The sequence below is a fragment of the Mauremys mutica genome, chromosome 2, assembly GCF_020497125.1.
Source record: "Mauremys mutica isolate MM-2020 ecotype Southern chromosome 2, ASM2049712v1, whole genome shotgun sequence".
Classification (NCBI taxonomy): domain Eukaryota; kingdom Metazoa; phylum Chordata; order Testudines; family Geoemydidae; genus Mauremys; species Mauremys mutica.
In genome coordinates this window covers 292,383,340-292,407,806 of record NC_059073.1, presented here as the reverse complement: position 1 = coordinate 292,407,806, position 24,467 = coordinate 292,383,340, and the positions used below count along the sequence as shown (strand labels likewise).

General features: G+C 56.6%; 1 protein-coding gene across 3 annotated transcripts in view; it reads right to left on the bottom strand.

The window, feature by feature from the left end:
• PTPN23 (protein tyrosine phosphatase non-receptor type 23) overlaps positions 1 to 24,467 on the bottom strand; it is a 48,341-nt gene that overhangs the window by 20,869 nt on the left and 3,005 nt on the right. For all 3 annotated transcript variants that reach the window (XM_045004516.1, XM_045004517.1, XM_045004518.1), the window contains 6 exons: positions 15,939 to 16,013; positions 12,084 to 12,211; positions 10,214 to 10,290; positions 8,814 to 8,863; positions 7,727 to 7,858; positions 6,138 to 6,218 (listed from right to left, as the gene is read on the bottom strand). In XM_045004516.1, coding sequence (XP_044860451.1) covers positions 6,138 to 6,218; positions 7,727 to 7,858; positions 8,814 to 8,863; positions 10,214 to 10,290; positions 12,084 to 12,211; positions 15,939 to 16,013 — 543 coding nt within the window. The remainder of the gene's footprint in view (positions 1 to 6,137; positions 6,219 to 7,726; positions 7,859 to 8,813; positions 8,864 to 10,213; positions 10,291 to 12,083; positions 12,212 to 15,938; positions 16,014 to 24,467) is intronic.

Sequence of the window (24,467 nt, the reverse complement as noted above, 5' to 3'; positions counted from 1 at the left end):
AGAATCCCCTGCCCCGCCTGTCTGGAGGCACTGCCTCTATGGCACCCACGCTCAGTAGAGTCTGTACCTCTTGTAAAAGGACTTGCTCGTGAGAGGGGTCCTTGAAGAGGGACGGAGGGTGGGTGGGAAGGAGGGGGCGAAACAAATTGTAGACGGTATCCCGACTGGACTGTCTGAAGAACCCAGTTGTCCGATGTTATTCGGGACCACGCCGAAAGAAAATAGGAGAGGCGGTTGGAGAACAAACGGGGAGGATCCGAGGGGGAGAGTGATGGGCCGTCCTCGGGCGTCCCATCAAAAGGCCTGCTTGGACCCCTGAGGGCCCTTGGAAGAGGCCTGGGACTGGTTCCGACGGTTACCCGAAGGCCGTCTGTGATTCTGGCCAGGACGTCTGGGCGTATACGGTCGATAACGCTGCTGCTGGAAGGACCGAGGGGGCTGCTGCCGGAAAGACCTGCGTTGTGGAGCCGGCGTGTGCATGCCAAGGGTTCGTATGGCAATACGCCCATCTTTTAAGGTCTGTATACGCGAATCGGTCTGTTCGGAAAACAGCCCTTTCGTGTCGAACGGCAGGTCCTGCAGCGTATACTGCACCTCCTGTGGTAACGTAGAGGATTGCAGCCATGAGATGCGTCGCATCGTCACCCCTGTTGCTATTGTCCGCGCTCCCGAGTCCGCCGCGTCGAGGGCAGCCGTAATGGACGAACGGGAGGACTTCTTCCCTTCCTCGAGCATTGCCGAGAACTCTTGGCGGGCAGTTGTCGGCAGGAGTTCGGTGTATTTTGCCAGGGATGCCATGATGTCAAAAACATACCTGGCTAGAAGGACCATTTGGTTGGCTATTCGCATCTGCAGGCCGCCCGCGGAATAGACCTTACGGCCTAGCAGGTCCATCCTCCGAGCGTCCTTAGATTTGGGCGCCGGGGCCGGTTGGCCATTCCGTTCTCGGCCGTTCACAGACTGCACGACAAGCGAGTCCGGGGTTGGGTGCGAGTATAAGTACTCATAGCCCGTGGGGGGGGCTGAGTACTTCCGTTCTACCCCTCGAGCCGTGGGAGGGATGGACGCGGGCGTTTGCCAGAGCGTGGCAGCGTTCTTCTGTATGGTCTTAACAAAAGGCAATGCCACGCGCACAGGAGTGTCCGAGCCGACCACATTAGTAATGGGGTCCTCATCCTCTTGGACCTCTGCCACCGGGAGGCCCATGGCCGTCGCGACCCGACGGAGTAGCTCCTGGTGGGCCTTGAGGTCTATGGGGGGCGGGTCTTTAGCAGAAGTCCCAGCCACCGCTTCGTCCGGGGACGATGACGAGGACATAGCCTGTCCGATGGTTTCCATGGGAGGGGCCGTTAGAGGCGCCTCGGCTGGGGCAGGCTGGACTGGCGGTCCTGCGGCATCGAGGGCTCGCGGAGAGGTGACGCCGGGGGGCGACTGATCGTCGCTTCGGGAACTCTGCGCTCCGCGGCAATGTCTCTTGGGGGGAAGCGGAATGACTTGCGCTTCATGGTGACCCCAGGGCACCCAGAAGCCCCACTGCTGAGCCCCTTGAGGGTGGTCGCGTGGGGTTGGTGGCAATGAGCCGGTGCCGTCCGCGCCAGAGGCGACAGATGCCGGGCGAGACGGCCAGGGCGGGGCGGAGCCCGATATCGAGGCCTGTGGGATATCACCAGGCGGTATGGAGGCCCGATGTCCGTCCGTCCGGTACCGAGAGGGTGACCGCGACCATCGGTCCCCGCGGTGCCGGGAGCTCGACCGGTGCCGGGAGCTCGACCGGGAGCCGGACCTGCGGTGCCGGGAGCGGCTGCGGGAGTTCCGGTGCCGGGAACGGTGCCGAGACGGGGACCTCCGGCGGTGTCGACGCGACGGCGATCGAGACCTGGACCGGTGCCAGGAGTGCGACCGGTACCGAGATGACGATCGGTACCGGGACTGCGACCGGCGGCGAGATGGCGATCGGTACCGCGACGGAGAGCGGTGCCGAGATCTTGAGCGGCTAGACGGTGAACGGCGTCGGTTCCTGGAGCCTGAGCGGGACCGAGAGCATCGACCGTGCCGGCGGTCCGTGGATGGCGGTCGGACCATCATCGCCGGTTTTCCTGCCGACGGGACAGCCCGCACCGGCGGCGCCGGGGGCCGGAGGCTCGGTGCCTCTACGAGCTGTATCAGCTCACGCGCGGAGGAGTACGTCTCCGGCGTCGTCGGCAGCCTTGGCTCAACACCGGACGGTGCCGGGGAGCGTGGCGGTGCCGGACTCGACGGCTCTTGCGGAGTCAACGGCACGGTGTCTGCCCTGCGCACAGTCACCACTGTGGGCGCAGGCGGCACGAGCACTTTAGCTGAGTCCGCAGCCCGGGACTTAGCTACGGCTTTAGCGAGCTTGCGCTTCCTTGCCGGCGAAAGTGAGCGGTGCCGGGTCTTCGGCACCGGAGGCGGGGCCTGCGGGGCCTCGGTACCGGAGCGGGCTGGTGCCGCTGGTGCGCTCTGCACCGAAGAGGTTCTCGGCGCCGGCGCCGCTGGTGCCGAAGGTTGGAGCGACGCCTCCATAAGGATCTGCTTAAGCCTGTAGTCCCGTTCTTTGCGTGTCCGCGGCTTAAAAGCAGAACAGATAACGCACTTGTCGGTGCGATGTCCTTCTCCGAGGCAACGGAGGCAAGCGTCGTGTGGATCGCCAATTGGCATAGGCCTTTGGCACACAGCGCAGGGCTTGAAGCCCGGTGCCCTGGGCATGAGCCCGCACCGGGAAAGGGAAGGGGGGGAAACCCCCCTTAACCGTTTACTAAAACCTAGAACAACTACACTATAACAACTATAACAACTCTAATCACTAACTAAACAACTAACTATATATATACAAAATAGGAAGAGCTAGGGCAGTGGAGGCCAACGAGCACTCCACAGTTCCGACCGGCCGTCACGGGCGGTAAGAAGGAACTGAGGAGCGGACGGGCCGGCTGGGGTATATATTTAGCGCCATAGCGGCGCCACTCCAGGGGGCGCCAGCCGGCCCGCCGGAGTTGCTAGGGAAAAAAGTTCCGGAGAAGCCGTGCACGCGCGGCGCGCACACCTAACTGGAATGCATTGGAGCAATCACTCGAAGAAGAACCTTATTTACTTTAACTACAACAATAGTTTAGTTATATAATATAGACTTATAGAAAGAGACCATCTAAAACATTAAAATGTATGACCGGCACGCGAAACCTTACATTAGAGTGAATAAATGAAGACTTGGCACAGCACTTCTGAAAGGTTAAAGGTAATAATGATAATAGGTAATAATTGGAGATATACCAATCTCCTAGAACTGGAAGGGACCTTGAAAGGTCATTGAGTCCAGCCCCCTGCCTTCACTAGCAGGACCAATATTTGCCCCAGATCCCTAAGTGGCCCCCTCAAGGATTGAACTCAGAACCCTGGGTTTAGCAGGCCAATGCTCAAACCACTGAGCTATCCCTGCCCCCTATATAAGGTTGCCGACCCCTGCCCTAGTGCCAGTTAAGAACATAAGAACGGCCATACTGGATCAAGCCAAAGGTCCATCTAGCCCCGTATCCTGTCTACTGACAGTGGCCAATGCCAGGTGCCTGTAGCGAGTCGGTGTGGCTCCCCTCCGGTCCAGCAGAGGGAGCTCCCTGCCAGACGCCCAAGTGGGCTGAGACACCACTTCCTGTTCCCGCCCCCCGGAAGTCAAGGGGCGGGACAGGAAGTATAAAAGGAAGATGCCAGAGCTCAGTCAGGGGCCAGCAGCCGCCGGGAGCTCCTGACTGGGAGCCCTCTAGGAACCAAGGCAGCTGCCCAGACTGGCCTCCGCTTCCCCGCGCCCACTACGAGGAGGAGCCGCCAGAGCTGCCCCGTGACCGGTACTGGGACGAGCCGCCGGACCGCCCCTGCGCCCCCCCCCGAAGAGGAGCCGCCGGGGCTTCCCCGGCCCTGCTACCCGGAGGAGCCGCCGGAGCAGGCCTGGCCGGACTTCCCGGAGGTGCTACCAGACCTCCCACCAAGCCCGGACCCGGAGGAGCCGAGGACCTTTGACTGGGCCGAACCTGGTACAAGTGTGCAGGTAGGCCCCGAGGGGGATATGGAGTGTAGCCCGGGGATAGCCGACCCCTGTCAGGCTACGGGCACTGAGGTGCCCATGTCAGTGTGTTGCGGTCAGGACCCCACTGACCAGCGGCCGTGAGAGCCGCTAATAGGGCCCCGGGCTGGAACACAGTGGAGTGGGCGGGCCTGTGTTCCCCCTGCCACCCCACTCGCGGGTGGCAGTTTCCCCCTCACATCAGCGCTCAGGCACAGAAGCCTGCAATTACCCTTGCTGTTGCCCGGCCCCCGCTCCAGAGGCCTGGGCTTACATTGACTTTGCTGTTGCCCAGCCCCTGCTCCAGAGGCCTGGGCTTACATTGACTTTGCTGTTGCCCAGCCCCTGCTCCAGAGGCCTGGGCTTACATTGACTTTGCTGTTGCCCAGCCCCTGCTCCAGAGGCCTGGGCTTATATTGCCTTTGCTGTTGCCCAGCCCCTGCTCCAGAGGCCTGGGCTTATATTGACTTTGCTGGTGCCCAGCTCCTGCTAGGAGGGTCTGGGCCCAAGGACTGCTGTCCTGCTGCCCGCCCTGACTGAGGGCCGGGGCGTATACTTATTGACTGTGTGCCTTGAGGTCAGCCCCTGCCTGAGGGTCTGAACCCCTGAAACCTTCGGGAGACTGATTGCCACCCGGCCCCTGGATCCAGAGGGCCCGAGGCGTAGGGTTGAGCTAACCCCTGATTCTTGTCGCCCACCATTTAGAGGGGACAAGGAGCGAGTCGGTGTGGCTCCCCTCCGGGTCTGCAGGAGGGTTGAGCCCCGACTCGCCAGCTTACAGTGCCTCAGAGGGAATAAACAGAACAGGTCATCATAGACTCATAGACTTTAAGGTCAGAAGGGAACATTATGATCATCTAGTCTGACCTCCTGCACAACGCAGGCCACACCAAGTGATCCATCCCCTGTTGCACATTCCCAGCTTCTGGCAAACAGGCTAGGGACACCCTCCCTGCCCAGCCTGGCTAATAGCCATTGATGGACCTGTCCTCCATGAACTTATCTAGTTCTTTTTTGAACCCTGTTATGGTCTTGGCCTTCACTATGTCCTCTGGCAAGGAGTTCCACAGGTTGACTTTATGTTGTGTGAAAAAATGCTTCCTTTTGTTTTAAACCTGCTGCTTATTAATTTCATTTGGTGACCCCTAGTTCTTGTGCTATGAGAAGGAGTAAAGAACACTCATTTAACTTCTTCCACACCAGTCATGATTTTATAGATCTCTATCATATCCCCCCTTTTTTCCAAGATGAAAAGTCCCAGCCTTTTTCATCTTTTCTCATATGGAAGCCGTTTCAGACCCCTAATCAGTTTTGATGCGGTTTTCTGAACCTTTCCCAATTCCAATGTATCTTTTTTGAGATGGAGCGACCACATCTGCACACAGTATTCAAGATGTGGATGTACCATGGTTTTATATAGAGGCAATATGATATTTTCTGTCTTATTATCAATCCCTTTCTTAATGATTTCCCCAGTGTCTGTTCGCTTTTTTGACTGCTGCTGCACATTGAGTGGATGTTTTCAGAGAACTATCCACAATGGCTCCAAGATCTCTCTTGAGTGGTAACAGCTAATTTAGACCCCATCATTTTATATGTATGATTGGGATTATGTTTTCCAATGTGCATTACTTGGCAGGAAATTAAAGGCAGGCTGGAGTTCCGGCTGCCATACAGTGCCCAGGTATTGCAGTTTACAGGGCTCTCTCAATCGGTCGCCGGAAGGCCTGAGCCCGAGCCCTCATTCGGACAAGATCATGTCAAATTCAGACACCGACTAACTCAAATGACTTGACTTTTACGGGCTTAGTCTTTAAACCATTACTCACTTGCCCTCACGCTCTAGCAGAGAGCGAATGTTCCCCACCCTGCCACCCACACAGCAGTGAATGTTTATAGGGATTTCCTTCTCTGCTTGCAAACCACCTCAGCTGGTTCCCGGGGTTCAGAGACTCCCGTGGAGTTGTTCTTGTATGTGGCAGGACAGCAAGACGGGATCCGTCTCAATCGCGGTTAACGTGCCCACAGAGTGTAGTGCAGCAGAGCTCCCTGAACAACTCACCTGGGCGCTGATCCTGGCCACGAGGAAACTCTTCCTGTTGTCCAGCATCGACTTCTCCAAGAGACACTCCTGAGCTTGGCCCTTCCAGGAAAAGCAATGGAGACGCTCAGCTCTCCCCAGAGACTTCACTGCATTCCTGGGCTCCTCAAAGTCACCCCTGCCCAAACTCAGCCAGCCCCAAAGGAGAGTCACTCAGCAGTGGCTCCAGTCTACCATGCTTGACAGGCCAACACAGACCAGCTTTCTGGTCTACGAGCCAGAACAGCTCATGGGACTAGCCATGCACAGAAAGCTTCTCGCCTCCATTGCCATTCAAAGCCAGCCCATCAGTGGGAACCATGAGTCACTACCCCAAGGCATTGGCCTACGTGAAGTGAGCACATGGATTCGACCCAGTCTCCAGTGGACAAAACCCCACCGCCGCGTTGGAGCGCTCAGGTGCGAGGCCAAGCACGGGCTGAATGGCCTTGAAGACAGATCTCCCCTCTAACTTCCAGGGGTGATCCTAGGACTGAGGTATGCTGGTGGGCCCACGTAGGGGACAGGGCTGCACTGGCTCTGGAGACCTGAGCTGAAAAACGTTGTAGGTCAGCCCCCGCCAGCACAGGGCTCTGTCTGTCCAATCCCGAGGGCTGTCAATCGAACACTTCCACCACTCTTTCCCCTAGCTAAAGCGAGCTGGCCGCAGAGGCTGGACTTCACCTACACTCGGCCAATAACGCCATCTCATTTGGAGAGTCAAAATCCAACCCCTCCCTCCCTTTCAAGGCCCAGGTGCTGGCCAGACAATGGTCATCAGCCTGATGCCTCCAGAGCTGCACATTAGAATGGATGAAGCAAAGAGCATGCGAGAGGCAGGGTGCTGTTATAATGGGATCCCCTGATGCAGTAAGCCAGGTCAGCTGCCTTCACACCCACCTCTACCTTTCTTCTCCACCGGGAGAAGGACAATGTCAAGGTATTTCCATCTGCTCTGTCAACAGCCCCCTACTCCTTCCCTTACCACGTTTTACTCTCCTCAATTTGACACGTAGAACTCCCTTTGCTACGCAGGTCATTAGGCCCGAGAGTTCAGTATCCCAACCCGACAGACCGGGGACCAGGCACTTTCTGAGGAAAGCACGCAGACCCCACAAGGCATGCATCCACCCGTGCAACCCTGCGGATGGAGAGAAAAATATTCCTCTTGCCCCTGTGGGGATCAGCGTATGTCCTGGAGCCGGACACATGATTCCTCCCCTACCACAGCGCTCTGGGATCTCTCCTGAACAAGGACAGACACCGGAAGACACTCTTGGCCACCTTTTTCAGACAGACAATTTCCTCTAAGCAGGCAGCAGGCTTACAATCTGCACGTGCCAAGGTACTGGGACAACTCCGTCTTTATCCAGCTCTGTCCAAGGGTGGCTCCCACTCCAACCGGCCTTTGAAAAATGAGACAAGGCTAGGCCCAATACCAAGTGCGTCGCCTTCTCCCCTCGCCTCGTCAGCTTTGGTGAAATCCCTTTAAATGAACTGCATCTAACGAGCCCAGCCACTGGATCCCAGCATGAATGGTGAGCAGCAGCAAAGCCAGCGCCCACCCTTACCAGCATGAGGTTGATGTTGAGGTTAAGGATCTGGTGACTCATGTCCACGCTGTACGAGTGAGGGAAGTTATCCCGCAGGTAGGTGAAAGCCCCGGCCGCGCACTGGAAATGGGTGCAGGAAACCTTCATACCCTGGCCAGGGCCGCCGCAGAAGGGGGAGAAGAAACACGTAAGGCTCTAACGCACCCAAGCCAAAGCAGAGGGTGCTGCACAGAAGCCATGCTGCCTTGACTCCTGAAATTTACCAACAGCTGAGAGACGCAGCAGGATTTCTTTTAATTACCTTTTGCCTTCATTAGTGGACTTAAATCCCAAATATTACCATCTTAAGGGGAGTTAAACCTTCTCCTGTCCCAGTTGTCCAGGCTTTCATCCTGGAGACTGGATGACCATGACACTCTACATGGGGTGACTCCATCAGACCACTCAGACTAGCGGGTGCCAAAAGCAACTACTGCTTATTACAGCCAGAGAGTAAGTTACCCCCTCGCTCTGGTTGCCATCCGGTTCCCAGATGGGGCTGGTGCTGATTTTCAGCTGTGAAGTCCTACATGGCTTGGGAGCTGGTCAGCAGAGGGACTCTCTTCCCAGGCGATGCTTCCATAAGCAAGGTCAGCTGGGAGCTCCCTGGGCCAGGAGAGGAGGGAGTGGCTGGCAGGACTCTCCAGGAGGGGTCCTTGCCATCAGGGTGTGTGGCGTGGCCCGGCCCGTCTTTTCCGGGCATCTGCTCGGTGGGTGGCGGGGGGGGTCTGTTATTGGCTGGAGGGAAGATTGCATGTGGGGTTACATTGGGGTGTTACACTACGTCAAGGCGCCCAGAGCTTGCCGCAGGCACTGCTATAGCTATACACTGTGTCAAGAAAAATCCCGTATTCATCCCTCTCCCCCAGTCCCAGGAATCCCAGCACCTGGCAGAGCAGTTTTTGAAGGGGTCGAGCCCCTGGAAACGTGACCAGTCCCCTCCGGAGGTTAACAATCGCTATGAAAAGACTCGGCCACCCTGCCGACCCATCTGTTTGGAAGAAACCACCCATGATAAGCAGGGGGGGAGAAGAGAGAAGACCACAAAGTGTTTTAGCATCTTTACCTCCTCGGAGACTCTCTTGTCCATGGCGCCCAGCATGGAATGCAACGCCCCTGTTGGGAACAGGAAACTCAGATCAGGCCACTGGCAAAATGTGCAAGGCCATTTTTCACAGACCCCCAAACCCCCCGCTCAGCCCCAAGCATTGCCCCCACTTCACCCCATCCCTGAAGGCCCCTCCCCCTGCCCCTCCTCTTTCCACCCCCTCCCCTGAGCACGCCCTGTCCCCGCTGCTCCCCCAGTGTGCAGGAGGCACTGGGAGGGAGGGGGACCCCCGGGGGCCCACGGAGCCCAGTTTGAGAAATGCTGCCCTACACCAGTTTAATCCTGGCTGAGTTTGCTTGTTGACAGCTCACTGAACTAAACCGCACCTAGTTACACGCGGGCTAAGCCGGTTTAAGTACAACCAGCTGGGTGTGCGCTAGCTGAATTGGATCCATTTCAAACTGATTTAATTAAACAGGTGCAACTTTTCTCCTAGCCAGGGGCGGCTCTACAAATTTGGCCGCCCCAAGCAGTCATGCCCGGGAGGCGCCCCCGAGCCGCGGGAGCAGCGGACCTCCCGCGGGCATGACCGCGGAGGGTCCGCTGGTCGCGCGGCTCGGCTGGCCCTTTCCCGGGGGGGGCAGCAGGCTGGGCCGGCGGACCTGCCGCAGGCATGCCTGTGGGAGGTCCAGCCGAGCCGCGGGACCAGCGAACCGTCCGCAGTCATGCCTGCGGGAGGTCCACTGCTCCCGGGGCTCCGGTGGACCTCCCACAGGCATGACTGCGGCAGGTCCACCGGCCCAGCCTGCCGCCCCCCCGGGAAAGGGCCGCCCCACCCGGGTGCTTGCCCCGCTGGGCTCTGGAGCCGGCCCTGCTCCTAGCCAAGGCCTGGCTTGGCCTGCGGGGGAGGGGGACGCCCGGTGATGCTCTGGCTCGTCGTCAGAGAAGAGCCCTTCGGAGCTGGCCCTGAAGATCGGCCTCACCCGCCCCACAGGCACCAGCAGATGCCCAGGGTGAAGCCTCACTTGAGGGTCTCGTGCCAGGCACACACCACACAGGCAGGGTTCAGATCTGGCTGCTGTTCTAGTGGCCACAGAATCCGCCAGAGCCAAGGAAACAGTGGGTCGATTGTCCGCAGTGATCATGGGAACACTTCAAGGCGTCACGGCTCTGCTCTGCCAAGCTGCGGGCAGCTTCATGCCGACTGCCACCACTGGCTGCCTGCTCTGAGCTGTGATCACAGACAGGCCTGCGGGCAGCTCGGCTGAATGCTCCCGCCACTGAACAGCAGGACCAGGCTGGACGGTGGATCAGGGCTAGCTAGGGAGGAGGGCACTTCTCTGGTGCCAAGCAAACCGCAGGGCACTCTGGGCAGCACATTGCCAAGCCAAGCCAGCAGGTGGGCTGCAGGGCCTTACCGAGGTTATAGAGGATGCACGCCTGCTCATACTTGATGTCCTCGTGGGTAACCGCCTTGCCAGAGAAGATCTCCGTCCTGTGAACGGGGAAGCCGAGGGTTAGTGCCTGCACTAGTGAGCTGGCCAGATGCACACCCCAGCTGCCCCGGGGGCCCCACGGCCACATTTCCAGGGAAGGCAGACGGCTCAGAGCAGGCAGGGGTGAGCCAAATGGTTTAGACTCACTTTCCTGTGTAGCTGGCAGAGTCCTCTCCAAACTGAGTGGGAGCTGGGAAGCTGCTAGGTACATAAACCAGCAAACCCTGTAATGTTTGAGAGGTGCCAGGCTCAGTCTTCTGAGCCTACTAGGGAAGTGCTGTCCAGTGGTTAGAGGAGGGGATGGCATCGATCTCATCCAAAGCAGGGTCAGGCACATGGGTGGGAGCCCTCCAAGGAGCACAGCTGGAAAAGGTGGCACTTGTTCGGTAAACAGCGCTCCTCCCTGCGAGGGGGCACTGTACCCACGGCACTGCCATGTTTCAGTCCTGCCCACCTGTGGGCATTAGATTTGCCGTGGCACCCCAGAAGGGGACAGCCTGATCTTACCCACCAAAAGCAAGATTGTGCTGTTTGAACATGTTTTCAGTTTTACACGCCAAAGCCACAGGCTGGATTTTAACCTGAGGGGCTCTACTAACTGGGTGTCCCTTGGCAGAGACAAGCGACCGATCTCCCCCCCCCAGGCTTGGTCATGCCTTTGAACACCAGGCAGGGATGGAGAACACGTGCTGCTCTGTCCACGAAGGCGTGTGTCTACACATCAGAGAGCAGCCAGCAAGCAGCCCCAGCGGCTGAAATTCACTCTCTAGCCACAAGCCTCAAAGCCCAGCCTCCACCACTGCCATCAGTGGTGTAAACCAACCCCTCTTGGTCAGTCCTGTGCCCCCCCCAGGGCCATCGCTGCACCCTAATGCAGTGAAATCCCAGCTGTGGCAGGAAGTGCAATCAAGGGGGATGAAGGGACAAGGAGGGCCGCATCCCAGAGGCTCAGACTCATATGGCACCGATCGGAGAGCCAGAGGTGGCTGCATGTAAGTGGCAGGTGGTGCAATCGCTTGCTGAAAGGTGCTATAAAAAAAATTTCAGTTACTACACTGCGCTTCTAAAAGCTTCTTCCATCCCAGACTCTCCCAGTGCGCTACCAACCTCACATCCCCGGAGAGGGAAATACTCTGCTCCCCAGCTTGCAGTATTCGAGCTCTCCCTAGAGTCAGAGATGCACATGGCATTCGGTGGAGAGCCTAGAGACGTGGCTCTGCCCACAGGGCGTGCCAGGCAGGGCTAGAACAGAGACTCGCTGCTGGGCGAGATCACACTGGGCACCGGGGAAGGACACAGTGAGGCTGGGGGAGCTAGGTCTGGGTTTGTTCCATTGTACAGATCATTGGGAAGGCTGGCGGAGGGAGAGTCATTGGTGGCTGGATGCAGGATCAAGGAGGCGATTCCTAGAGAGGGGCAAAGGAGACGGAGCGAGGGGCGCTGGCGGAGCACAGGGACACAAGAGACGTAGGTGGGGTAGGGATGAGCAGTATGCAATCCAGCTGAGCCAGTGGAGGAACGTGGGGCAGGGAAGAGAAAGGGGAATGTGCCTTCAGTCCATCCAGAATAGCACAGCTGGCAGCCTACGAGGGTAGGACATCACAGGCATCTAGGCAGGAGATTACCGGAGCCAAGGAAGCTACTCACCTGGATGGGGAAACTGAGGCAAGAGTCCACTGGTGAGCCCCAGCTTCAGCTCCTGCTGCTCAAAGGGTGCCCTGGCAGGGGTTGGTCGCTGGATGCGGGGAAGCCTGCTGCCACCCCACAAACCCCACCAAACCGCTGCACTTACCACGTGACGGGGACAGCCGCCTCGTGCTCCGCGCCCATGGGGACGCGGCTCTGCAGGTAGTGAAGCTGGCCAAAGTACTTCCGCAGGATGCTGCAGCCCTCAAAGTCCCTGGGCACGCTCACGGCGTTCTGGAGGAGGGGAGAGAAAGGAGCAGTGCTTCAAGGCAACAGGCCACGCCATGCTTACAGATAAAGGGCCTGGGCTGTACTTGGCTGGCAGCAAAATCCGCTTACGGGATCGGGGGAGGGAGATCACTCCAAAATGGCTCCTCAGAGGGACTTTCCAGGGGCCAGCCGCAGAAGCCAGGGCATTAGCCACTCTCCAGAGTGTCCTCTTGGCTGGGATGGAGATTCCCCTCTCCTTTCACCCCCCTGGGGCGGGCACTTTCCCAATCCAGTGGTACCACTGCCACGAAGTGCTGCTTATGCCAAGCTTGGGAGAGGCCTTGGGCCTCTCTGTTCCAGAGCTGACGGCAGCCAGGTATGTCACAAACTCAGGAGACACCCACCACCCCGCAACGCCTTCAGCCCAAGGCTTTCAAAGTACTTTGCTACATTAAATGCCGGGTGTCAGGCTGACACCCAGTCTGGGCAAACTCGGTGAAATGATCACTAAAAACAAAACACCTGGCAGCTCGTGACTGAGAGGGCCTAACCAGCACGGATTCTTGCTGGTCTCTTGGAATTCCCTGAGCCTGCCAGGAGAGGAGAACCGGCGACGATACGCTTAGACAGCCCAAAGGCCTCTGACAAGGTCCCACACAAAAGGCTATCAAAGAAGCTAAGTCATCATGGGGAGGAGGCAAAGTATCATCATGGATCAAAAACAGGCTGAGACAGAAAACAAAGTAGGATTCAATGGTCAATTTTCAGCACAGCAGATGGTTAACAGCAAGGACTGCAGGTTCTGCACCAAGTCCTGTGTTGGTTAGTTGATTAATTAGCGATCTGGGGAGGGGAGGGGGGCCCAAGTTGAGAGTTAAAATGCTGACAAATGACAAAGTTGAGTTAATCGGGACCAGGGAGGGCTGCAAGGGGCTTCGGAGAGAGCTAAAAGAGTCACTAGCTACGTATGGCCAGCAGGAACACTCAGTGCTCTCAGCATTCACAGCAGAATTCTGGAGGGGGTTTTAATACCAGGCTTCAGGGCTTAAGCCAATCTCGGTCAGCGATCAGGAGACCAGACAACCCACAGTCAGCAGGTGTGCGATCCTTCCACCAACACAGCTGGGGCTGGCTCCTGCCAGAGAGGGGCTAGTGGACTAGCTGGCCTGTGAGTCTGACTCAGCCTGGCCGCTCCAATGTTCCTGTGTCACAGGAGGTGAGGTGATGACCTGCGTTTCACAGATTGGGAAGAGACAGACGCAAAGGGACTTTCCTAAGATCACATAGGAAGCCAGCAGCAGAGCTCTGGATTGCACGTGTCCCAGCTCCAACCACTAGGACACGCTCCCTCAGGAGCAGTTCTCACAGATCGTTTACTATACAATTTTAGAGGCAGTGCAGTCTAGAGGACAGTGCACTGGACTGGGACTCAAGAAAGCTGGGGGCTCTTCCTGGCTCTGTCACTGACCTGCTGGGTGACCTCAGACAAGTCACTTTCCCCCTTTGTGCCTCTGAGACCCCTTCCACCCTCTCTGTCTGATCCATTTTGGCTGCCAGCCCTCCAGGGCAGGGACCATCTCTCTCTGAACAATGGGGCTCTGATCTCAGCTGCACCTCAAGACACGACTGGAGCACAGATGAATGAGAGATTCCCCTCCCAGCAAGGGACTGACTTTGGGAACGCAGAGCCCCCGCCATGGGAGCTGGGCAGGAAAAGCGTTCCCTTCTTCCAGCGGAGAGGAATGCGCTCACTCATCACTCCCATGCCAAGGCAACCACTCAGCCACAGCCGCGTCCGAGCTCAGCCACAGCCTTATGGGAAACGGCTGGCGCTCTCTCCCCGCAGCACGGCCACACAAACGGAAGAGACAAACCTCTCCCAGTGCAAGTGCTAACTGCAGTGCTCCATTGGCCAGGCAGCAAGGTGCTAGGATCCCGCGGTGCTGCCCCTTAGTGACGCGCCTGGCTGGGTGCGGAAGTGTATTTCTGTGCCAGGCTAAGCTGCTCCGTAGCACCCACCCCCATAAGCACACCCCACCTCAGGGCTCCGCTCACACAACAGGAGAAAGCTAATGGCACAACCCTGATGTTTTCCCTCTGGGTTTTCCAGCAGCTCATTATGGCTCTGGTCACTCCGGCTGGGTTTGCCGCACTGCTGCTGCCGGAAGCGGGCGCGAAGGCAGCCCCGCGTGGTTACACTGAAAGGTGTCTTGCAGTGACCGTCTCCGTTTATCCACAGCCACGAGTGCGTTACCTCCCCTGCGCTGCCTCTCTACAGGGCAGTTGGGTTTCCGGCCCGTTCAGTCCTGGGCTGTCTGCAGGGAGCGCTGCTGATCTCACGGACGCCTGTCAGCTGGGGGAATGTCACTTCACCACATGATGGAGAAGATTGGCTGGGAGCTGACCTGGCCCTCAAGATGTGAGCAACGTTATCATCCAATTACCAATTCCCCGGGCCAGACAGCCCTCTCCGGCTTTGCCCGCCTGCATTCTGGGCTCCGCTGACACAGGCGCATGAACTCCAGTGCCTGGCTTGGCTGGAAACGTTCCCCCGTCCCATGGTCCTTCTCCAGCTGATGAGCTCAGCTGTTGAGTGGCGCTGACCTTATCCCAGCGCCCCACAAACGTCTCTGGGAACTCGCACACACTCAGCCACCCTCAACAGCTCAGCTCCGGGAGTTCACATCACAGCCACCACTGCAGGCAGCTCCTTCCTCTAGGTCCCTGGTTCGACTCCAGAGGGGGCCTGCAGTGACCACCGATGGCCGTGCTGGGCGGCCCTGCAAAACCCAGGGCCACAGAGGGTGGGAGCCCCTCAGCCTACAGCATCTCTGCTCTGCAGGCCAGGAGCCCTGCCCAGCCCTCCCGCTCCCACCACCCTCTACCTGCCTCTCCTCCAGCCCTGTCTATGATGTGCCTCTCCGGGGGGCAGGGGCAGCGTGGGGCCTTGTTGCAATTCCCCACTGATCCCACCTCCCCCTCCACAGATCTCCTCTATAAGGACCCAGCCTCCCTGCCCCCACTAAGGAACCTCCTCTCCCCCCAATCTCATGAGATCCCTAGCGCTGAACTTCCTGCTGCTAGGGCCCAACCACAGGAACTGCAGGGCCTGCCCAAGGAGCTGGGGCCAAGCAGCTGTAGGAGAGCCTCAAGCTCCTTCCCCACCGGAGGGGCTGCTGCTGTGTGAGATGAGTGGTGGGGGTCCCAACAGACCGGTGTCCACCACACTGAACACCCCCCCCACATACACACACAAATGGCACCACCAGGCCCCCTTGTCCACTCCAGCACCGAGCCGGCCCCGGAGAGCGAACCGAGCCAATCCCCCCCACCCCTCCGCGGGCACCTGGCAGGGGGCGCGGGAGGTGAGCACGCCTGCTGCTGCCCATGCAGCTGGAGGCTCCCGGGCTGGGGCTCCTTCAGTTCACACTGTGCCTGGATCCCCTCCCAGCAAGGCAGTGGGGGTTTCACATGTAGAAAGCTTCCCCTCCCCCTTGGCACTGGAGGGCCACGGGTGGGGGAGCAGACACCAGCACACCCACCCCAGAACTGTGGCCTCTACCTCGTGGGCTGCAGCCAGGAGATCTGGATTCTGTTCCCGGCTCAGTCACTGGCCTGTCCTCGGGCGAGTCGCTTTCCCTGCTTGCCAGCCCCAGCTAGACTGTGCGGTCTGGGGCAGGGACTGTCTCCCCGTGGGACTGCCCCCCCCCGGAGCACCGTTACACACAGCACAGCGCCAGCGCACACTTACCTGCCGGAGCACTTCAAGTTTCTTCAGCTCTTCATTGTAGCTCTCGGGATTCTCGCCATAGTTCTTCAGAACAAACTGGAGGGAGAAAAAACAAATCAGGGCTCGTGTCTGGGACGGGTGTGTAGAGGAGAAAGCGAGCACCACTCCCCGGAGCAGAGCCGCCCTGGCATTGCCGGTGCCCCAGCTGGAGCCAGACCGCAAGAGGGGCAGCAGAAACCCCTTTAAGGGGCTGTGCACGAAGGGCAGCAGAGACACTCGGGGTTGGGCTTTCGGGGTGTTGCACAGGCCAGGCTGTTTCTGTCTTCGCTGAGGAAGAGGAGCTCAGAGCAGGAGACTGAAAGCCCCCCTGCAAGGCCAGGGACGTGCCACCAGCTCCCTGTGTTGCCCCCACACAGTCCGTTAGCTGACAGCACGCGGAAGCCACCTCCAATTTGAAGGAGCCCATGTATTTCCTCAGACAGCGGGTGCCCCTATTTCCCTGCAGCCTTCGAGTCAGAGCCAGGCCTTTTGCAGAAGGAGCTCCGCAGCCTGAGCTCAGCTGGCCATCCCCAGCCCTGGTCAGACGCCCCTCAGCCCACAAAGTCAATGGCGTTACAGACCCAGCCTGCAGACCTGTTCCCTCCTGTGGCCACGGCTTAGCAGGGACCGCGGCTGATCTCTGACTTGAGCAGCCCTATTCAGCGTGAGCAGCCAAGGAGAGCGCGCTGCCAAACGTGAATCTGCAGCAATCGGCCACCACTGACCGGCTGACAGGTCTGCTCAAGAAGCAACACATGCTGCATCTTCACTTGTCCAGCCAGGGGCTGAACAAGGGAAAGGTTTCATCACAGCTTCATCCCAGGGAGCCACACAGGCCCAGGCTGCCGACCTTTCATCTCCAGGTCTGCCATGGCTACTGGAAGCTGCACACCTGTTAAGGTTCAGAAGTGCCAAGCCAGGCTCCCAGATAGCTGCAGGACACTTAATAGGGTAAGACAGACCCACGTGTAACTATCAAGCTATGCACCCTCCTCCAGCTCCCTGCTACCACTCAGCTTTCCCGTCACATTCCCCTTCTCCCCTCTCCACCATGGTAGAGTCTCCGGAGGCATCGGTCTAGGTCAGATGGCAAGATCCTCAGGGCAGGGACCTTGTCTCCGATTTGCCTGTAAAGCACCATGCACTGTGCAAATCAAAACCGATCCTGGCTCTCTTCTCCACTGGGCCCAGTAGAGCACCTGACCCCCGTGTCCGATGGCGCTCATTCTCTCGTTCCGCCCCCCAACAGCCAGGCCTGGATTGTTCCTTCCTGCGCAGCCTCCAGTGCTTTACCCAGCCCAAGCTTAAATAACGACTGCCTTTCCTCAGAGTTCAGCCCCAAGCCGCTCAGCTCTGAAACACGGCCACCTCTGGGGTGAAACACGGCAGCTGTTTACCAGCGCGCAGCAACGTGAGACTACCGTAGGGGAGAGTCGGGAGACAAAGGTAGTTCTCAGAACTGAAATCTGTCCAAGACACGGGAGGTAACACAGCCCCTGGGATCTTGAGCGAACACACATGGCCAGCACGGCGGTTCTGCGTCTGACGGGAAAGACGGTGCCCCCAGCAACACCACGCCGAGGTGCGGACGCGGTCCTGGCTTGAGAGGTAGAGGAGCCAGGGAGCCATCGCCCGTAAAATCTTGGGGATCCCCCCACCCCAGCCAACCTCACTTAGCTTAGATGAGCCAACGGGGTTGCAGGACAAGGAGCCACGGCTGCTGGCTACATGCCCTGGCACTGTCTGTGCAGTGCCGCAGCACCACATGGGTCCTGAGCACTGCAGGGGACTTCGCCACGAGAGACGCCTGCAGCGGGTTACTGATCTGTTGCTCACTGCGCAGAGCGCTGGAGGGACCGTCTATTTCTTGGGTGCCCGCAGGCGCCGGATGTGCTGTGCTCCCATTAGGCGCATGCATTGCACTCCGGCAGCTGGAGCAGCTGGTTAATGAGCAGCACTGCTCACACACAGGACAGGGCTCGCTTTCCGGGCCCCACAGAACGTAGCAGTGTCACGGGGGGCAGGGAGCATTCCGCAGACATGACACTGACTAGAGCAGTGAGCGAGAGCCTTCAGAGCTACACACACAGCTGCATCCGGCAGCCCCTGGCCTGGGCAGAGCGAGGCGAGCATAGGAGACTAGGAACCAGGACACAGGGAGTCTATTTGTGGCTCTGGCACTGCCTTGCCATGCGGCTTTGGGCAAGCCCCTCCCTGTTACATGGGGAGGTCCAGCATGCAGAGGGGGGGTAGCAGGGTTGTGGGGCTTAACGAAGGCTCTGAGCTCTCCGAGATCCCCAGCCAGTGCTACAGGAGGGCAAAGGATTGAGAGAGCAATGCTCAAGGGAAGAGGGCCCAGCCATGCCCAGCTGGCTGCAAACCAGCTGGAGAGAGACTCCTGAAGAACAATGTCCTTGTCCCTTGTTAGAGAGACAGAGGCTGGTGATTGCAGACACGTACTGCCCTTGACTGAAGGGACATACTGGCCAGAAACCGAGCTGCCCGCTGTGGTTTGGGGGAAGGGGCTGACACCAGCTAGAGATCTGTGGGGGTCCAGCCATCTTTTGGCAAACATAGGGTCCGGGTGAATAACAGGCTGGGGAGATTCGGCAGCCGCATGGCTGGCGGACAGCACTTTGCACAGGGATAGCCAGGGGAACATGCTGCAGAACCATCATGCTGGGTGGAGGGCCAGGATCCCCGATGTCCCACACAGGGGCACTAAGTGGGAGAGGTCAATGGCTCTCTGAAGGGGAGCTGAAGATTCGGCAGCCGTCCCAGACTCTGGGGGGGGGGAGGATTTCTAAGACAGAGGGAGCAGCCTGAAAAATCAGAACTGCACACAACGTGCCTGGCAATACCCCACACACTTACCCAGCCCCGGTTCCTGGGACCCCAGGGGGCTTTCACAAACATCCTCCCAGGGGGGGAAAGTCAATCGCATTGGACAGACCCAGAGTGCCCCAAAGCCACACAACAAAGGCAGGACTAGACAGCAGGAGTCCAACGCCCAGTGGCCCTGCTGTAACCATTGCATTGCACTGCCTCCTGTGGCATCTGGTGGGATGAGTCACATCCAAGGCTCCTACGTATGTGCCACAAGGTCTGTAGGATGAAGAGAAAAGCACCTAACTGCAGGCCGTCCCCACCCACGGGCAGAGCACAGTTTATTGGGAGATTGCCCCTCGCCGACGCTCGCAGACTGCACTGGGCAGGAGCCAGAGCATTCAGACTCCCAGCACTGCTCATCTGCCACTCCAGTTCCAAAGGACACTAGGAAAGTCCACATTTCATCAGCCACCAAGCACTCCAAGGAACGATACGGGGCAAAGAGGCTGATGGCCCTGCAGTACTAGCAGGAGCCAGAAGAGGGGGCTGTACCATCCAGAGGAAAAGGTACAGCCCCCTTCGGGACCTTCGGGACAGGTGAAGACACCTGATCGCACAGACATCCTATGAAATCCATCAGGATCTCAAGATGCAGCTCAGCCATTAGGGAAGTAAAGGAAGCTTTACCCCGTTTCTCTTGTAGCAGCGGGGTGGAAGAGGCTGGGCAGGAGGGTCACACACACAATGGCAATGCACTGGGAAGAGCTCAGCAATCTAGTCAGAGTGAGAGAAACCTCTGTCCTCTAGGTCACTGGGTTCAAATCCAGCCCAGCCCAGCCATGACTCACAGCTGTTACCACCCCCAACTGCTCGCTGACCCGGATGTTGTGAGTTGGTGGCTTCAGTTCTTTTCTTAAGGGTGGATAAAAACAAAATGATTTGTTTGAAAACAAAAACAGTTTTTAAATAGGGGATTTTGATTTAAATTGGATATTTTGATTGTTATTTAAATTATCATTTGTTTTTTCTTTTTAAAAATAAGCCTGTTTAAAGTGAAATCTGAATCTAATACAAAATATGTGAAGGCCTAAAATGATAATCTCAGCACGTTTAAGTAAATAATTACGCTGAATCCATGAGCCTGTCAAAAACTTGGAGTCAAAGGCTGCTTTTCTAGAAGAAGAAGAATCGGGGGGAAAACTTTGGAGGTCAAACTTTATAAATATGGCACAACAGGGCAGCCTAAGTAACTTAGGAGACTGTCGCGTTTTCAAGAGACTTAGGCAAGCAGGAACTTAAGCCCCAGTCACTTTCATTCAGGCATATTTGAAAATGTTCCCAGGTTGACCTGAAACAATCAATTTAATTCACCACCTACAGTTAAGCCCCCTGTTTAATAAATCATTTAGCTGGAAATGTGAAATAACGTGTTGATAAGTTTAGGTATCCAAAATTTTAAGGTTTTGTTTAATAAATGTTATATTCTGTTGTATGTTTAGTTAAACTCCAGTTTCCATCCTAATGCAGCTTGACATCATGAGCAAAAAGTTACCTAGGAAATAAGCAATACCTCATTTACCTTTTCTAACATACTGAAAACCTACAGTTAATAAGAATCTGAAAATATTAAGCTATATAATTGCTTAAATAAGTGTATATATAGTTATACTGTATCCTCCTATGTAGCAAAGATAGGTACCAAATCCAGCGTAAAGGCTGTCTCATTGCAAATCAACATGTTTTAACGGTTAGATCAACCTAAGACAATGCACCTTTCTTTAGAACCAGGATCCCCAAACTGTGCAGCTGGGGCCTGGGCCAACGCCCATGGGAGGCAGCACCATGCTTCCAGCCCCACTCCACCCCCAGTCCAGCTCCACCCTCAAGCCGCACTCCTCCTCCAGCCCCCAGTCCTGCTTCTGCCCTCATTCCCTCTCCACCCCCAGAGCAGCTCTGCCTCTACCCCAGCTCCTCCCCCATTCCCACCTCTAGCCCCAGTTCTGCCACCGAGGAAGCCTTGGCTGTGCAGTCATGGAGGGGGTGTGGGGACGGATTCCATTAATGGTAAGGGCGGGCGTGACTGGAAATGTCTGCGCACCACTGTGTTAGAATAACAGAGGCACACGTGGAAAAGTTGATTAAAATAGATGCTTTCAATCCAGGCTTTCCACTTGGTGATTTAAATCATCACCTTGATATAAACCAACCCACTTCAAGAGCTGTCCCCACCCAAGCAGCCCCCTCATAAGAGGTGCAGCAGAAGGCCATGGAGACTGACCGTTCTACTAGCGTGGGGGTGGCCAGGCACAGGGCCAGGCAGAGCTGGAGGCCAGCAGAGCTGGAGGCCAGCAGAGCAGCCACACGGCAATACAACACTCAGATCGCCATGCACACGGGGGCTGTGCTCGCTTGGTGTGACGCTAAGGCAGGGGTCGGCAACCTTTCGGAACTGGTGTGCCGAGTCTTCACGTATACACTCTAATCTAAGGCTTCGCGTGCCGGTCATACATTTTACTGTTTTTTAGGTCTCTCTAAGTCTATAATATATAACAAAACTACTGTTATATGTAAAGTAAACAAGGCTTTCAAAATGTTTCAGAAGCTTTATTTAAAATTAAATTAAAATGCAGATCTCAGTAGTTTAGTGTGCTCCTTGCCCTTGCTGAGTTTTCCAATGTCTGGTGGCACCTATTTAGATACTTTAAGCTGCACACAGGCTTCTGAGTTATAAGTTGATAACCGGCTGGCAGGAGGTCAGCAGCTGGAACCCCAGATCGGCAGCCAAGGTGAGTGGAGCTGGCGGCTGGTAGGGCCGAAAGCCTGGACCCTGTGTGGCAGGGGGCCTGTGCTGGAAGCAAGGTGAGTGGGGCTGCGACAGGGACCCCGGCTGGTAAGGGGCCAGCAGCCGGAACCCCAGAGTGGCAGCGGGCTGAGCGGGTCAGCCCACCCAGCTCTGGGGTTTCAGGGGTGGGCTGAGCATCCCACGCCAGCCCCCCTCTGGGGTTTCAGCCTCCGGCTCCTGCCAGCCGGGGTCTCAGCCCATTGCCAGCCTGGGGGAAGGAACCCCAGGCCAGCAGCGGGCGATGAGTGGGACCGGTGGTGGCAGGAGCCGGCGGTGGAAACCCCAGAGCGGCGGCGGGCTGAGCGGCTCAGCCTGCCGCTGCTCTGGGGTTTCGCCTGCCGGCTCCTGCCAGCTGGGCTCACAGCCCGCTGCCAGCCTGGGGTTCCTTCCCCCAGGCCAGCAGCAGGTGCTGAGTGGGACCCGCGGCGGAAACCTCAGCCCGCCCCACGTGCCGAGCGGCTCAGCCCATCCCGCGTGCCATCAAAAATCAGCTCGCATGCCACCTTTGGCTCGCGTGCCGTAGGTTGCCGACCCCTGCGCTAAGGCTTCTGGGAGCACATCCCAGCATTCTAGCAAGCCAAGCCTCACTCTGCATTTTCCCAGTGACCCGTGGGAGAATGTGTCTGCCCTTTCTGGGCACGTGGGGTGGAATTGTGGGAAGGCTCTGGCGGACAAATGGCACTCAAGTGGGGCTACACCTGCATCCATACTAGAGCAGTCACGTTCGCAGTGCCGAGTTGTGCTCACTCACATTTTAGCGTACGTCCCCCTGAGGCCACCCAACTGAAGTTAAAAGCATCGCCACACCTAAGGCCAGGATTCCTGTGTGGGGATGGGATTGGAATTAGGGGCAACACTTTTGTCAGAAGTTGTTAACGCTGCCGTGAGGACTTGCCCTACGATCGTCCCATAAAGCCGTGATATGAACACCCACAGCAGCCAGAGCACCCAGCCGCCCTAGCCCGGAGAACCACCAAAACTCAAACCCGACGGGTTACTAGCTAATGTGGTAGAGCTGGTTTGAGCACAAGCCAAAAAAGGTCACTCTCTGGACTGATGGCTTCTGCCAATGAGTCTGTCAGGCTTGTCCTTCATCCAAACAAATTGCTGACTATAAGAGACTGAATATGAAGCTGGCACCCAACCAACCAGGAGGTGTATAATCCCAGGGCCTAATATAAAAGGAAAATTAAATGGGATCTCCTCCGTTAACTGCACAAGCCCAACTCCTCCAGCCTACTCAGGGCTCTAAGTAGTGGCAAGCCAGTGTAGAAAAGAACTGGAACCAAGGGTGGAAAGCAAAGACTCAGTGATTAATCAATTTCCCTAGCATTTCCCATCTGAGGCTGTAGCACGTCACAATACTCGGCTAAGCCTCTCAGCCCCACGTGAGGTGGGTATTATCCCCATTTCCCAGGTGCAGGAGGAGAGAAAGAATTCCCCAAGGTCATGCAGCAATTCTGCAGCAGAGCTCGGATTAGAACCCGAGAGTCCTGACCCTGCCACTCAGCCACAGGGGGGCCCTCAGCAAGCCACTGAGCCTCTCCATTACTTAGTTTCCCCTACCTCACAGGGTGCATGTACGTATGTAGGGGGCACAGGACCAAGTCAACACATCTTCATCAAGGGCTTGGAGACCGTTGGATTTTTAAAAGTGCTTTTGCCAAGCTTAGAACTTACTGATGTCGGACAGATGCTACCACCGTGCTCACCAGCAGCGCCTCCTCAACCTCCAGGAGTTTAAACCGAGACCTGTCATCCAACCTCCCTACCACAACCAGAAAAGGGGGAGGAATCCGAGATCCCAGATGATACGCTACAAATCCCATCTGCTTCACCACTCAAGGTAAACACAGGGAAGAGGAGAAATGCGGACGGGACGTTTGTCAGGTTAAAAAAATATCAGATTTGTTTTAAAAACCAATATGCTACACCTCGCTATTGCCTGGATTATTAAAACTGAAGGCACTTAAATTTACTTTTCACCATTTCTGCATCTCTCCACCCAGTACTGAAATTGGAGGAGTCAGTTTGTCTGCTTTCTAGTTGGTTTCACTTCTTGTTTCATGTACCAACCAGCAAAATGCAGAGAAATCTGGGTTGCAAACACTGCAGGGAAATCTTTACACCTAAAGAGAAGAGTTGCACAAAAGTATTTCTATTAATTTCAGATTTCTCAGGATTTGCTTTTTTAAACAAAGAATAAACCCAAGGTTTAAACATGCTTGAAGAGACAGCACTTGCTCTGACCAAGTGGTAAGAGCATCCCTCATATGCAGCCACGCCTGCCACACAGCCACGTGATTTTAAAATGACTGCCTTGTTTAGGAGGCCACCCTCCTCTAGGTAGGCACCTATCACTCCATCCACTGCAGCAGAAGTTCTACTGATGGCTAGTCTCCTTTCCAGCACTAGCAGACAAACTGGAATGGCAAGGACTGTTTCTAACTTACTATCATCACCATGCCAGCAACCTGCAAAGCATGACTCAGCTCTCTGGCCTGCATTAGAAAAAGCTGAGGAAGGCCCAACTACTTGTGGTCATCCAAGAGCCCATGACACTTTTCCCAGAGATCAGGGAGACGTCCTTGACCAATCACATTCAGACAAGCTAAATTCCCCCTTGAGTTTCAAATGAATACCAGACATTTCACTCCCTGTCTTCCAAACTGTGCTGTGAAGTGTCAGACCAAGAGAGCCCTTAAATGCAGAGTAGTCATTTGGTTTGTATAATGTTTTGAGATTCTTGTGGACAGAAAGCCCTACAGAAACACTAATCCCTAGGTGGAATTTTCCATTTATAGCCATGTAAAGTCTCCCTTTAAAAACAAAAAAATGCA